Source organism: Labrus mixtus, chromosome 5 (genome assembly GCF_963584025.1).
Source record: "Labrus mixtus chromosome 5, fLabMix1.1, whole genome shotgun sequence".
In the NCBI taxonomy this organism is placed as follows: domain Eukaryota; kingdom Metazoa; phylum Chordata; class Actinopteri; order Labriformes; family Labridae; genus Labrus; species Labrus mixtus.
Genome location: NC_083616.1, coordinates 11535084 through 11549424, shown reverse-complemented (window position 1 = coordinate 11549424; position 14341 = coordinate 11535084). Strand labels below are relative to the sequence as shown.

The 14341-nt window shown below is 39.0% G+C and overlaps 2 protein-coding genes across 2 annotated transcripts; both read right to left on the bottom strand.

Annotated features, from left to right (window-relative positions):
- Positions 1–720: 720 nt before the first annotated feature.
- On the bottom strand, positions 721–4122 carry gins4 (GINS complex subunit 4 (Sld5 homolog)). Its single transcript, XM_061037808.1, has 8 exons — positions 3849–4122; positions 3632–3718; positions 2496–2609; positions 2295–2392; positions 2117–2205; positions 1843–1933; positions 1609–1713; positions 721–1315 (listed from the first exon to the last, which is right to left on the bottom strand). Exons 1-7 carry the CDS (start codon positions 3945–3947, stop codon positions 1617–1619), a joined length of 675 nt encoding a protein of 224 aa, XP_060893791.1. The 5' UTR covers positions 3948–4122; the 3' UTR covers positions 721–1315; positions 1609–1616.
- Positions 4123–5382: 1260 nt separating this feature from the next.
- arid5a (AT-rich interactive domain 5A) lies at positions 5383–13098 on the bottom strand. Its single transcript, XM_061037807.1, has 7 exons — positions 13001–13098; positions 11859–11932; positions 9570–9738; positions 9427–9479; positions 7849–7946; positions 7612–7771; positions 5383–7526 (listed from the first exon to the last, which is right to left on the bottom strand). The coding sequence occupies exons 1-7, from the start codon at positions 13002–13004 to the stop codon at positions 6306–6308; spliced, it is 1779 nt and encodes a 592-aa protein (XP_060893790.1). The 5' UTR covers positions 13005–13098; the 3' UTR covers positions 5383–6305.
- Between the last annotated feature and the right edge of the window lie 1243 nt (positions 13099–14341).

The window sequence follows — 14341 nt, the reverse complement described above, 5'->3', positions numbered from 1 at the left end:
AAGCACGTACTTACCTATTTGAGTGACATAAAGCAGGTGTAACACGTGAGCCCCACACTCACTGAAATGCTTTTGAAAACAACACTATTGGACACATTTGATCCCCGAAGTCCTCAGAGTATAAGGGATCAAAATTGACCTCACATGAATTCATATTGGATGGTAAAAAAAAACAGAAAGCTTATTGGGATGAAACCTGTGTTTGACGCTGCATTTAATAAAATAAAATGCATTGACATTGTTTTGTGAAAGTTTTCATTTTGCCAAAAGGAGCATTATCAAGGTCTGAGAGCCTTGAATTTTTTGTGATATGACAAACATCAGTCTCTTACTCTGAATGCCTTTCTACGTTGTGTTTTTCCCTGTATGGATCATCTCAATAGTCTTCTTTTATTCCTCATCCTGGTCCTGTATTAGTCAGATCAGCAGTGTAGGTAAGGAAGTCGACAATCAGTTGAACAAATCATGAAACGCCTTCTCTCCCTTATTAGTTCCAATTACTGAGCCGTCTGTCTGAGAGCAACACAATAAGCACTGATTGCTGCCTCTTCACCTCGTACATGAGAATGCTGTTACAAAAATCAAGTCAATCAAGAACATTGCCTTCAAAAATTGAAGGCAATGTTCTGCATAACATTTAAAGGTCAAACTGAAAACACACAAAATAAATCTCAGTTTGATATTCAAGGTTAAGCGAAGCAGAAAAGTGACCTAGCAGAATTAATCATGAGCAAAATGGATTTTAATATAAGCATTCATCTTATTTTAGCATGTTGAGCAAAAATAATACCTCTTGGCAAGCTTATGATGCCAAGTGAGCTGATGAAATTTCCCCTCCAGGTCATTCGATGTGTCTCGTTACCGAGCAGCAGAGGAAAAAAAAAGTCCAAAAAAATGTGAGTCATGTGGATAAAGTAACAGAATGAACCATAAATTAGCAAATTACTTTGACTTGTATTTGCCAGTCACACTGACACCAGCACACCAGAATACATTATTATTACATAACCAAACTTGTGATTAAAAAGATCCAAAAATAACACCAGAGCGCTGCAAAAGCTGGTGTGGTTGACAGAATGCATTCCTCAGTGAGCCCTTCTCACAGTACCAGCCAGGACTCAGAAGACATGGTGTAACAAATGTTTGTGTTTACGTCCCACAAATGAGTCTTTAATCCTGACACCAGTGTAAACGATGGGTGCATGTCCAGATGCATTCTCTGCAAAGTGATTCTCCTCATTGCTGCCATGTTACAAAAACGAGGTCATCGCTCCTTTATGTCCTCCAGGAGCCAAAAACATCCGCACAAACAGACCTGTAACATAAGAACGACTGTGCTTTAACTACATTTAATTTCTGCTTTATTATAAATATATCCTAAATTCTTAAAAGAGACACTTTAACGCCATAATGTGCAGACATGAGGCAATGAACATTGAGAAAAAAAAGAAGGGGAGGGGGGCTTAAAAATAAATCCAGATGTCACTACAAAGCAGTTTGTTATGTAAGATCTGCAGAAATGAATTAGCAGATGTCTGTATAGGAGGGTTGTGAGAGCAGGGTTGAGGTAATGAGAGAGACGACATCGTCAAACTTATTGCAGTTTACCTCAACGTTCAAATTAACTGCACAGCTCCACTTGAGACAAGAGGAGCTACGGTACGATACCGCATCAGATGCTGAGATCCCTCGTCCATATCCACAACATACTCTCTGATAGAGGAGGTAAGAGCACAGATAATAAGACCAGTTTATTCAGTATCCATGCAGAAAAATAAAACAGTACTGAAAGGGGAAATGTAAGGCTGCCATCTAGTGACAACAAGTCTTGATCAAATGTACCTCTGATCATCTGTTTCCGGCTCCACCAGGATGTTCTCCTGTCTCTCCTTCACCCGCAGAAACACAAATGAGTCCAGACAGGGCTCAGGCACTAGGATTGCATTAGAATACATGAGATTTACTAGCGTGACAGTCAGAGAAAATGTCAGAGCAAATGCCACCATCTGTCAGCGCATGCTAATAGCAATATTTCTGGCATGGGTCACTGAAGACTAAAAAAATATAAGAGAGAGTTTGTGAAGTTAAACTTTAGAGGAAACAGTAGAGCTTTCACCTGCTTTGAGCATGTCAACTGTCTGCAGGTTAGGGGGCATGCGCTTCAGTGCTACAGCCTTCAGGTATGTTTCTGTGTTGGCATAGTACCTGTATGGCAGATACACATTTGTTAGTTTTCGTAACCCAAGAGTCTTAAAAAAAGAATTACAGCTCTGACCACACTTCTCGATTCTTACTCTTTGGCAAAGGCAAACTCCTCAGGCGAGAGCAGTGACGGATCTCCCTCAGCTCGAGACTTTTCCCGCTCCAGGACATGTGGGAAAAACTTTTCAATCTACATATAAACAAAAGGCACAGAGTTCACACGTGTTTGGTCAACAGCCACCAAGTCAGACAAGAGCATTTATTTTGCACACCGTCATGTTGACGTGACCGACCTTCTGCAGACGACAGCGCAGGTAACTGCTGAGGACAAAGCGTATTCTGTCTATTTCCATACGATGGATGCTGGCCTTTGTGTCACCTTTCTTAACCCGCTGCAGGTTGGCTTCCTGTGGGGTGAGAGGTCAGGGCACTGTCACAAAATAACATTTAATTTAACAAGTGTGACTTAGAAAAAAAATAAATATTTGTACTATGTGAGAATATGATTGGGATACCAGAACCCTTTCACTGTACACTGATAAAAGGTTCAGATTTTTTGAATAAGCACATATGGACACAGCAAACCAACATGAGCGGAAATATTTCCATGCACATTTACAACAATCAGCATATATCTATCTGCCAGTTCATACCTTTTAAATCATATCACCTACTAAGGGCCCTTAAACCTTTGTAGGGCTTGAAATTCATTAAAGAGAATATAATATCAAGCGATCAGGTATCCTAATATTCAATTGTATTTCAGTTAAAGGATGCCTTACGTGTATATTACTTTATAAAGGTGGCTTGATTAAAAAAACCCATTACCAAACAATGAGACGATTCAAAATCAACCATTTAAAACATTGATTTCTTATTTAGGTATGAATTATCAAGCACATACAAAATAAATCTAATTCATCTTGATGATTTTTTGTGTTTTATATTTGGAAAAGTGAACATTTTACAATTTTGAAGAAAACCTATTTTGAAGTAGTACTGTATATTGAGCTCAATTGTGGTAGGCTTATGAATATGAACATTTTCTTACGATTAATAGAATTGATAGTTTAACTGAGGTCAGGTGTAACTAAGAACATGTTTGTCAGAGATGTATTTGAGTAAAAGTTTTGGGACACCTGAAGTATTTCAATGATATGCAACCTTTTACAGTCCATCCCAGTAAATTCCACATTGCAATACTTTGCAATAAAACGTTTCAGTAGCCATAATGCCATTTTTAAGTATTGTATTTAAACCGTAAATATAATAAATGACCTGATTATCAACTCTACCATAAGCTTTAATACCTTGAATTAGTTACAGGGTACTAAATAACCCTGCACAAAGCATGTGTTGTTCGTGACAAAATCATCAAACCATTAAAAACAACCAACAGAGTAGAAGTATTCTCAATGTAATAATGTACCATGTGGGTGAGTTGCTCCATCACACACTCCACCACCTCTGACTTGTTCTCCAGCAGCTCCGGTGAGAACTTCTCATTCAGCCAAGCCTGCCAGAAACAGAGAGGAACATCACTGTGAGGAGACTGTTATGATGACATGAGATAACATGTAGCTTCAGGAGGTCTTAAACATTTCATGTCACGGTCTAATGGGTCACTAGAGTTCAGACGTGCTCACTTCTTGCAGTTTCGCGATCAGCTCCGCCGGGGTCATAACATCCTCCTGGCTGTCATCGTGGTTGATGTCGCTCCCGTCATCTGACAAAACGTCCGACATGGTTATCGTTTACAAGAAATACTGACAGAATACTGAGTTTGACTGTACTGCAAACTCTGTATGGACACCGTAAACTATATTTTTGAGCGATTCACGCTGAGGACGTTTTAAAAGTTACAGACAAAGTAACAAGCGACACAGCAGCGTCCATTCACACGAGAAAACTCCTTGTTTATTCGCGCCACTTGCATGATTATCGCGAGATCTTGAGGGGCCTGTACGCGTCTCCGTCCTCTGTTGAGCCTGCAAGGCAATTTCCTTTTAACCCGAGAAAGATGTTTCATCGATTAACGGGCTTTATAATAAAATTATTAAGACAGTAAACAATGAGGCTGTTGTTCGTTGGTTCATGGTTGGAGTAAGCTTCTAAATCTAAATCTAAGAGACGGAATTTCGACACTGCATATGAGCATTGCCTCCTGAAAGACTAAACTCAGGTGAATGTTTTGTGACAAAGAAGCATTATGAAGTTTGGATTTTTACTGAATTTCATAAACACGTCTTTTTTTGCAGTCTATGGTCAGAAGTCATGGCTTCAAGGGAGATTGAAGACGGTATAACAGTTTCCTTTTTAGTATGTTACTTTTTGGGAAACGCTGTGATTTCCTTGCTCGATTGACTAGCTGGACGAAGCCTAAGTGACGTCATCCATCTGGAACACTAGGGATCTTTGGAGTATAGAGGACGAGATCTGACAGAAGTATAAATAAATAAATAAATACTGGAATAAATAAAATAATAAATACATAATTAAATAATTAAATGCGTGAATAAATAAATAAAAACTGGTAAATAAATGGGACATAAATAATTAAATGTCTTAAATGTATTTCTACATGTATTTATTTCCACATTTATTAATTTCTACATTTATTTATTTCCATATTTATTTATTTCTACATTCATTTATTTCCACATTTACTCATTTCTACATTTATTTATTTATACATTTCAGTGTCCGTATGCTAATGAGGTAGGAGGGACTAACGTCAGTCTCATTCAGGATTGGGGCAACTGAGCGATCCAGTCAGATCTATTCCTAGCGAGACTTCCTGTTGACATTAAGCAGACTAGCATGGCTTCAACCGGGAGACTGCTGGCAGACGTGCTGCGGGAAGTTGCTGACTATGGAAGCGATTAGTGATCAAAATTGATAAAATTAATTTTCAGATTATAGGTGCATTATTTGACCTATATTTAAAATGAATATTCAGTCATCCAGTTTGCATTATAATTTTACTCTCTATGTATGCATATTGTATGACATAATTCAAATGAATTACAATTAATTTTCCTCCATTGGATATTTTTTAAAAGCTAAGATCTAGCATCAGATGTTGTGACATCAGGACAAAAATATTGAGTATTATATTCTAGAGTTAAATAGTTAAAAACAAAGGCCCAAAGGGTTTCAGTATTCATTACGTTTTCATCGTGATTTGACAATTTTATTTATTTATTTACTGAATACATGCAAATGACAATGAGAACATAATACACTATCTTTAAAAATATTTAGTATACACAATTCATTATTCATACAGAACCATTATGCTCAATAGACTTTACAACACAGTACTGTTAGAAGGTTTTCTGCTTTAAATACCAGGTATTTTGTGTGCTTACTGTGTACGAGCTGTGATTTTAATGTAACTTGTTGTTTTTTAATCCATCTATTGTGAATTTCTCATAACAAATCTTAACATGTATTAGTTTTGTACTGTCCTGTACTGCTTTGTCCACAAGGGTCGCCAAAATCATTACAAACATAAAGTTTTGCATGAAACCTGTGTGTAAACAAATGTTCATTGATTTGAAAGTAGTTGAGCGACTGACTTTTTGAAGAGTGAAGTGGTGTTGGGAGGGTCTGGAACTATGGAGGCAAGGGGGCTTAGTGGTATGTTGTTTTGTTTTATGGAGAAATGTAATGTTGTATTTTCATTCATCTGTTCAGTGTTACTTATAAATATTTAAAAAAAAAACAACAGAAACTATATAAAATAATTCATAGAAAAAGAAAAACAATATTTGATTGATTTACTTGTGTGTAGAAAAATCTCTTGCAGCTGGAATTGTAACTCTGTGCAGTGCAGTTTATATTCGGTTGCAGAACTTTAACAAATTCCATCAGAAATTACAGTTAGTGATTTCCTGCTGACCCAGAGCTGTGCATTAAGCCCCAGACCCTTAATAGTAGCACGTTGCATGCATGTTTGAAATGCAAATAAGGTTTCACCAAAATAAGCGAAATTGTAAATGAGGCAAACACGCTCCAACGCTGCCTCCTTCAAAGTAAAAATATACTTATATTTTTTTCAAGTGATAACTTTAGAGGTCAGGAGTTGAAATTTAAAAGAATCACATTTTGTGATGATAAATTTGGCCCATGGCCGGCAGGGTATATCCTAAATGGGGATTCAAGAGAGGGACTGAGGGGTAGTAAGGGTAAACAGCAGACCCAATGAGAGCAGGGCTCATTGGGACATGGCGATAGAAAAACTGAGATTGAGGTAGTCTCATTCTGTTGGGGAACAAGGCCGGGTGTGAAGGAGATTGGTGCCGAGAGTCTCGCCCCGATTTCTCAAAGCTCGATAGGACACGTGACATCGGCATACTGGTGGAAGAAGCAGACGCACTCTGCTGAGTGGAGGGAACTTTTTGTAACATTGTCCTGGATTTTTCCCTCTTCTCTGTTTGATAAGTCCAAGGAGCCATGTGGTTCTGTTTCCTGGCGGAAGTCAGAGAGTCCCCCTGCTGCATCACCCTGCCCTGGTGGAGTTTATAACCTGGATGAATAGGAGCAGGCCGCAGGAGCTGCACGGATTTTGGAATTACTTTGGTAAAACTAGAGTTAGATGTTGGCCAGTCAGATATCACACTATAAGAGGAGGGGGAGTGGCTGATATATTTGTTGCTCCCTTTATGGCTTGGCCTCCAGGCTGAGTCTTTAATCTCGACTTTAACAGGGTCTACAGATTGAGGGCTGGCACAAGAATCATCTTTATTCTGTCTGGCTGTGTCTTTGGATATCGGAGTACAGCTAGAAGTCTTGCTGTCCTCACCACCGCTGGGTGGATTTTTCACAGAGCTGGAACATGTTTGGGGCAGTTCAGAGGAAGATGCAGGTTTATCTTCACTCCCCACATGACCGTCCTCTGATGAAACAGAATAAGGGGAGGGGCTGCGGGAAGAGGAGGAGGACAAAGGCAGCGGGGAGCCATCAGAGGAGTTGTGGCTGGAAGAAGCCCGGGATGGAGAGCCTGAGCAGTGAATGACGGAGGGCCTTTCCTTGTCCTCGCTCTGAGGACTCAGGGGCACGTTAAGACTAGCCTGAGCCATTCGCTTCTTTTTCTCCAGAGGGGAGATGACCTCCCCAGCAGTGGATGGGACACGGGCAGGCCAGAGGCAGGATGTGGGGACCGGGACAAGGCGAGTGTAGACGGTGGTACAAAGATTGGGGGTTGATCTGTTTGGCTGAGAGCTGTCCGGATGGTGTTGATCTGAGGTCCAGAGAGCCCGGTGAGGATGCATCACTGCTTCACTTTGACAGGCAGCTTCTGGACTTCTTTGAGCCACAACCTATAAAATAACACAGGGGATATTTAACACAAATAGTACACTTATACCTAGCTTTTCTGAGACATGTTCACAGATATTATGTTACCTCAGAATCCATCTGGTTATCCAGCTGACACCTTTTCCTCTTCCTCTCGGCCTTGTGGACTTGGCCGTCTGAACTTCTCTTGTATGGCTTCCGTGGTTTGCTGGGAGGCAAAGGTTTATCCTCCTCTCCTTTCATGTGTCTTTCAAAGGGCAGCACTAGCCTAAAAAAATAAATTCCTTGTCATAAATCTGTTTTTCAGAGAGTGAATTGACAGGTTAGGAAAAGAATCATCCTCACTTTTCATAATGTCTGCGTGTGCAGGTTGCAGCACTGGTGCTGCCTGGACTTCCTCCCAGCTCATCGTACACTTTCTTCCAAAGACGTCTGGCAGTCACCTGTTGGGAAACACAGTGTTTCAAATGTACATCTGTATCTGCACTTCGGTCATTGTTGCTTTGGGTCGTCAGGTCATCAAATACAGGAACACTACCTTTTTAAGTCTCTTAAAGACAATTTCAAGCATCTTAATTTATACATTCTAATATGTGGTTAACATGAAATGTTCTATTTGTATTGATGACCTTACTATATCATCAGACATTAAGGACACATGCTATGTTGAAGTGCTGGCTTCTCTGACAACAATGCAGCAGCCAGTGAGTCCTCCTTCTAAGCTTTAATTCTGATCTGGAATGGTCTGTGTTTGTTTTAGCCAGAGATGGTAAGCAGTTTCAAGGCACCCCCACATGGACATTGTGACGCCTATTTGGGGGTGCCTTGCCTCAGTTTGCCAGGCAAACGACAATAGGTGTTGCAGTGATGGAAGCGGGCAAGAGAACTGGTTCAGATATAACTGATTCTACCTGACCTAAAAAGCCTCTGAATTTTCTAATAAGCTCCATGACCAGGAATAGGTAAAAGGATAAATATTGGAGATGCTTTTTGAGAGGTTAGAACGCTGAGCGGTTTCAAGACTGACGCAGAGCTGTTTTAACACGGAAGCACCCGTGTGTGCATCGACTCCGGGGAGGAGGGTCAGATAAGACCACTCTCTCCAATGTCTTGAATTTGGACTGCAGTGTCCATTTTAAACACTACGTGTCAGAGTTACATATTGCTACTTTAAACAATATCTTATCATTGTCTTCTGGTTTTAAAAGGTACTCCAACACAGTCTCCTGTGTAAATGACATGTATGTCACTTTAACCTATCCTTCCCTACAACCGCCCCAAGCAGATTCTAACTGTCTTCTTACTAAATCCCTAGAGTGTCTTTTTCTGCTGATGGGTTTATATTTGAGTGAATGGACAGTCTGATATGTTTCATTTCCACCGAAGGTTTGTTTTTGTATCAATGAAGCCATTTCACACATGAACTCCAAACAAACAACAAACGTTCAAAAATGAAAGCTCTGCTTCCACCTTAAATGATCTAATTCTCATGATAAATATGACATGGTATCTTCTTTTTGTTGTTTGTATTTGAATAGGGTAACTAGGGTTGAATTTGTAAAGCACTTTGGGTCAAAGCAGAAATGCAATCCTTTTAGAATGTACTATTTGAATCTCAGACTGAAATGTGGAAGGGAGTTGTCTGGTTCCCCTTTCAATGCCATGCCTGCTGATTTTCATGTGGAAGGCCTAAACTGATAGAATACCAGTCCTGTTTTGTGCCATTTCAGTAAGAGTTCCGTTTTCTGAGCTTTCTCACGGTATCAACATCAAAGACAACAGAGCATGAAGGGGGGGGGGGGGGGGGGTTATACATCAGGAGCTTGGCAGCTTCAACAAGCATCGCTGTGGTAGGAACCACTATAACACTTGATTGTGTTTCATGATTCATTTAACATTATCAAAACTAGAATCTGATCTTACTGCATCATAGCCCCCAAGTTTCTCCACAGCTTTGTAGATCCTCCAAAGATTAACTGGAAGGAGAGAAAACATATTCAAATGTTATTATTTGCATTTAACTTCCCTATAAATATTGTGACCACACAACTGTGCTAAAAACTTACTCTGCTTAAAGCCCAGATGTGGGATCCGCTCTATGGGTGTAGCTCTGTCCTTCATGAAATTGTGCAGACTTACTACAAATACCTTCTCCTCCGTCGGCATTAAGTTGGACCTCACTTCTTCCTCACATTCAGTCATAGAGTCATGAATCTCAATGACAGAGGAAGAGGTCTGGCATGGAGAAAATAAATGCATTAGAGGGGGGAAAAAAATCTCTTTTGCATCAGGAATTGAGAATTTCATGGAAATGAGACAGTGTCTGCCGACATTGCACCCTGGTTTTACAGTTGAAGGTATTTGAAAAGGAAACGAAATCAGGACGTAAATGTTGAAATGAAATGCAAAATCATAAAGTCAGGTTTCACCGCTACTTTCAAAAGGTAACCTCACATCCTGTCTGGAGAGAAAGAGGCAGACGTGGGGTTTTTGGTCTAGAGTCGTCTGACGCTGGTATCACAAATGTCACTTAAAGAAAAGAAGGACTTCATGTGGAGTAAACAATCTGTATCTGTGTTGATTGATGATAAAGATCTGAATTCAAATGCTGCTTTGTAGTGCTTTAAAATTACTAGCATGTTTGCTGTTTTTCTGCAGAACTTGTCAGTCACTATGAGGGTTTTAAAATACCCAGAAGTTAGAACATGGTAAGTATTAAACCAGGGCTACCAAGAAGTGAAGTGTCAGAAATTGACAATGTCACTGTTTGTGGTTTGCAAGAAAGCAGAAATGAAACCGTGGAGGCTTGCAGAATTTAAACCATCAGTGTGAAAGATTTCCTTACAAGAAGTATCAAACAAAGACAATTTAAGACAAAAAAGTCATCGTAATCTAAGAATACTTTTTTTCCATCATCTTTAAAGGGGAAGCGTCAAAAATATTTTTAAGTTATCTTTTTACAACAAACTCTGCTGATACCCGCCAACAACTTAACCTCAATTTTTGCTCCAGTATTTTATTTGAATGCCATTTTTCCACAGTAATGATATTCATCCTGACGTGTGAACACTAGCTCGAAATGGCTGTTTACTCACTTCTGCCTTTGCAGTGAAATCACAGATTACAGTATATTTGACTACAAATATTTAAATGTCAAGTCTCACATCTCTGCTGTGTCGATCAATTTCAAAAGAATTGATGTCAAAAGAGACCACAATGGACAGTGTCGATATGTTATTTTGAATCACCACGGTTAAAGCTGCTTTATTTCTGTGGCAGTCATTGTACAACATAACGACTCAAGGTGGTTTCATATTGAATCAAGTTCCTCTATGCGGTTCCTGGTTCCGAGAAATAGGCCTCTACAATGAGTAATAGTGAAGGTGCAGACCTCTAACCAAGATAGCCCTGACTGAGTCACAGTTCAGCAGATCCACACGTTGTGTGAAGTGTTCCCAGTTAACACAAAGGAACTCTGTTTTTATTTTACCACTTAATATATAATTCAAGACCAGATATTGGCAGATCAATGTGTTCAAAACTAACAGGTGGATGGTGAATTTGTCCAAAAAAAAAGAAGTGGAATTTAACTTGGAATTTTGCATAAAAAGCCCATGAAGGAATCTTTAAATTCAGATGTGATTCATTAAATGTTCAGGTTCATGCATCAGAGATTGCCAACAGGAAACGACTGCACTCTTAGCTTCAAAGGGTTGCCCGTGTTTCTTCACATCTCCCTCTACACCCGACAACGAATATCATTGTCGAACACTCAGTCAATTTCCACTAGATTAACTTTTTTGGAAATCCGTGTGGGTGATGTTAATGTCAAAGTGTTGATATGTGACTCTCACAATGATTGTCAGTAGCATGTTGGCTAGATGTAATCAGCAGGCTGGGACTCACCACAGAAACCACTCTGCTTTCAACTATCTTCAGCCCTGGAAATTTGATGAGCTAATTTGACTTTCTCATATTGTACCTCTCGTTGTAGTTACCAGAACCGAGGCTGTGAGGGCCATCTGCAGTTTCCGTATGTGTGCAATGAAATATTGTGGCATTTTTTATGTGTTGGGATGTGCGTGCGTCTTTAGCTGCCTTCTGAGAATACGATGCAGAATCACTTATTCCTTTTTACTCATTTCATAATGAGCCATCAAGATGAAACAAATGTGCACACACAATCAGCACTTTAGACATTTCAGCTCTGCCTCAAATTCACAAAAAAAGGGAAATGAAAAGGCAAGGCAGAACTCACTTTGAGGAGTCATGTCTGAAGTCACAGATTAACAGTAACTGATGAAGATTGCAAAGCCTGTAACCGACATTTCACCAGCACAGACTGAGGTTAGTACCTTGTTTTCTGTCCCCTGCTCGTCATCACTGGCTGCTGTTTGTTCAGAAGTCTCACTCAGGTCCTCTGGAGCTTCTACCAAAGCAAGAAAACAACATTTTACGGCTAAAGAGTTCATTCAGATAACCTCAGTCAAGGAAAGTAACATTAGACAATACTGAAACTACAGCAGAAATCAAATAATTAACAGATTAAGATATATCTTTCTAATAAAAAGTTTGTGTAATATTTCTTATTCTAAGATTAGTTTGAAAAAAATCTGAAGGACATTTTCTCAACTGAGTCTGATATTAAACCACAAGTTGCAAAACCACTTCCTCCTCAAAAATAAACCCGCTTGTGTGCTTCAGTGTGTGTGATCTTGTTACACATAAACAACAGTGTTTGGAAAGGCTGAGACAGTCTGAAGAAATAAACTGCCAGGTAAAGATAACAAAGTGTTATTCCCTGTTCTGAGGTGAGAAAAAAAGCAAGAAATAAAACTGGCATATTACTCTTCATATATCATCAATATTTAAGGCATAGTTAAGGCATTTTACGTTGGGAAAAAAACAGTCCTGGGAAAGAATTGTGATTCTGAGAAGGAACTTCTCTTCACAGTATCAGCCCAGCACCCACAGTGATCTCATTTGTGCAAAAAAACAATATGCCTCTCTTTTGAGATCACTTGTTTCCTGTGCTGTGGCTGTTGAACCTTTGATTCTGCTTTTAGTAGCCTCTAACTTCTCCATTTCACAAGTTGAAGACATATTTTGAATATTGTAAGACGTTTAACTGATGTTGTACTTTAAGCTCTTCTTTCTTTCTGTGCCACATAAGCTGTTCTGTTTGTACCAGAATGGTCTCAAATATTGTGAGATTACCTTACTTAACTAAACTTTTAATCATTTATTAATAAAATCTCTTTATATGTGAAATATCTCTATTAAAAAAACTGTTTTCACATAATATTCATATAAATGTTTTTTTTGTTTTTTTGCAGAGGTACAGATTTTATTTTTTTGTAAAATCAAGGTTATGAAGTGTCAATACCAATTAGGTTTAAAATAACTGAACACAGTTTTTACCCTGCAGTATTTAGTGAATGACACTCCATGTAAAAATAGCATCTTGTTTCATGAAAGATAAAAAAACATTTCTCACCCATGTCCAGAAGTTGTCCTCCAGTCTCTGGTCTCACACTGTTTTGTGACAGTAGTTCATGTAGCGCCCTCAAACTTCACACCACCAAACAGGAAGTCCTCTCCACAGAGCAGTTTCATTGGTTGACTGGTCGCTCTGCAGCAATTGAGTCTGGGAAACTGAGTGTCTTATTTTTGTTTTTGGCACTCCAGTGTCACATTGGCTGTTCTCTGTTTCATCTTCTTTATTTCATACAGAAAACAGCCTAATGTTTGATCAAAGTATTGTTCAGCTATCTGTGTAACATTTGTCTGATTAGAATCACAAAGGACAGAGGATGTCCTGTGTTTACAATGTTATAAGCAACAAATTAATCTGTAATAATGGTTTTTACTGGGTTTTTTTTATGCCACCCAAGAAAATAATGGACTAGTTATCTTTCCTTGTTAGAATAACTCTAAGTCACTCTAAGTTTGTTGATAAAGTGAAATAAGTGTGCAGACTCAGAGTCAACAACGCTGCTGCATTTGAGGAAGTGTATCAAAATAAAACTGATGTCCAAATTAAACTTTAAAGTTCTCTAAATGTAGAAATAACCTTTCCCACATGTCTACATTATTATAAGACTGTTTTAAGAATATGATTTAATCACCTACTGTCAGTAAACATCAGTACTTGAGAAAGCGTCAAATATTTAGTGGAGCAGGAAGATGACTGACTAATACAGTAAGTGTGTAATACATAGGTGATTCAGAACCACATTTTTCGCCTTTTCTTTTGTGTTTATACAAATACACATTTGGTAAATGGACTTGCTGTTATAGTACTTTTCTAGTCTTCTGACTATTCAAAACATTTTTACATCGCAGGACACACATCTACACGGCTGACAGAGGCTGCAGTGTAAAGTGTTCATCAGTATTAACTAATCCTACTCATACACATTCACATGCCCCAGACAAAGCAGCGGGAGCAAATTGGCGTTAAGTGTATTGCCCAAGGTCACATCAAACATGTGGCTGCAGGAGCTGGGGATCGAACCCATGATCTTCAGGTTGAGGAACAACTGACTCTACCACTGAGCCACAGCTGCATTTCAGTGTTTAATGTTACGTTATGAAATTTAATCGGCCAATGAAATAAATAGGAAATGGAATTGACATTGCATTTAGACGTACAAAACACATTCATGTTTTGACAAAAAAAAAAACCAAAGTGTCGTCACATGAATTTTCAACACATCTTTCCATCCTGACTCATCTTAAGAGTATCTTTTATTTTAAATTGTAACACAACAAGGAATGATTATGAATTATGAGCAGGGCTTTAAATTAACACCCGTCAACCGGCCATTTGGGGGTA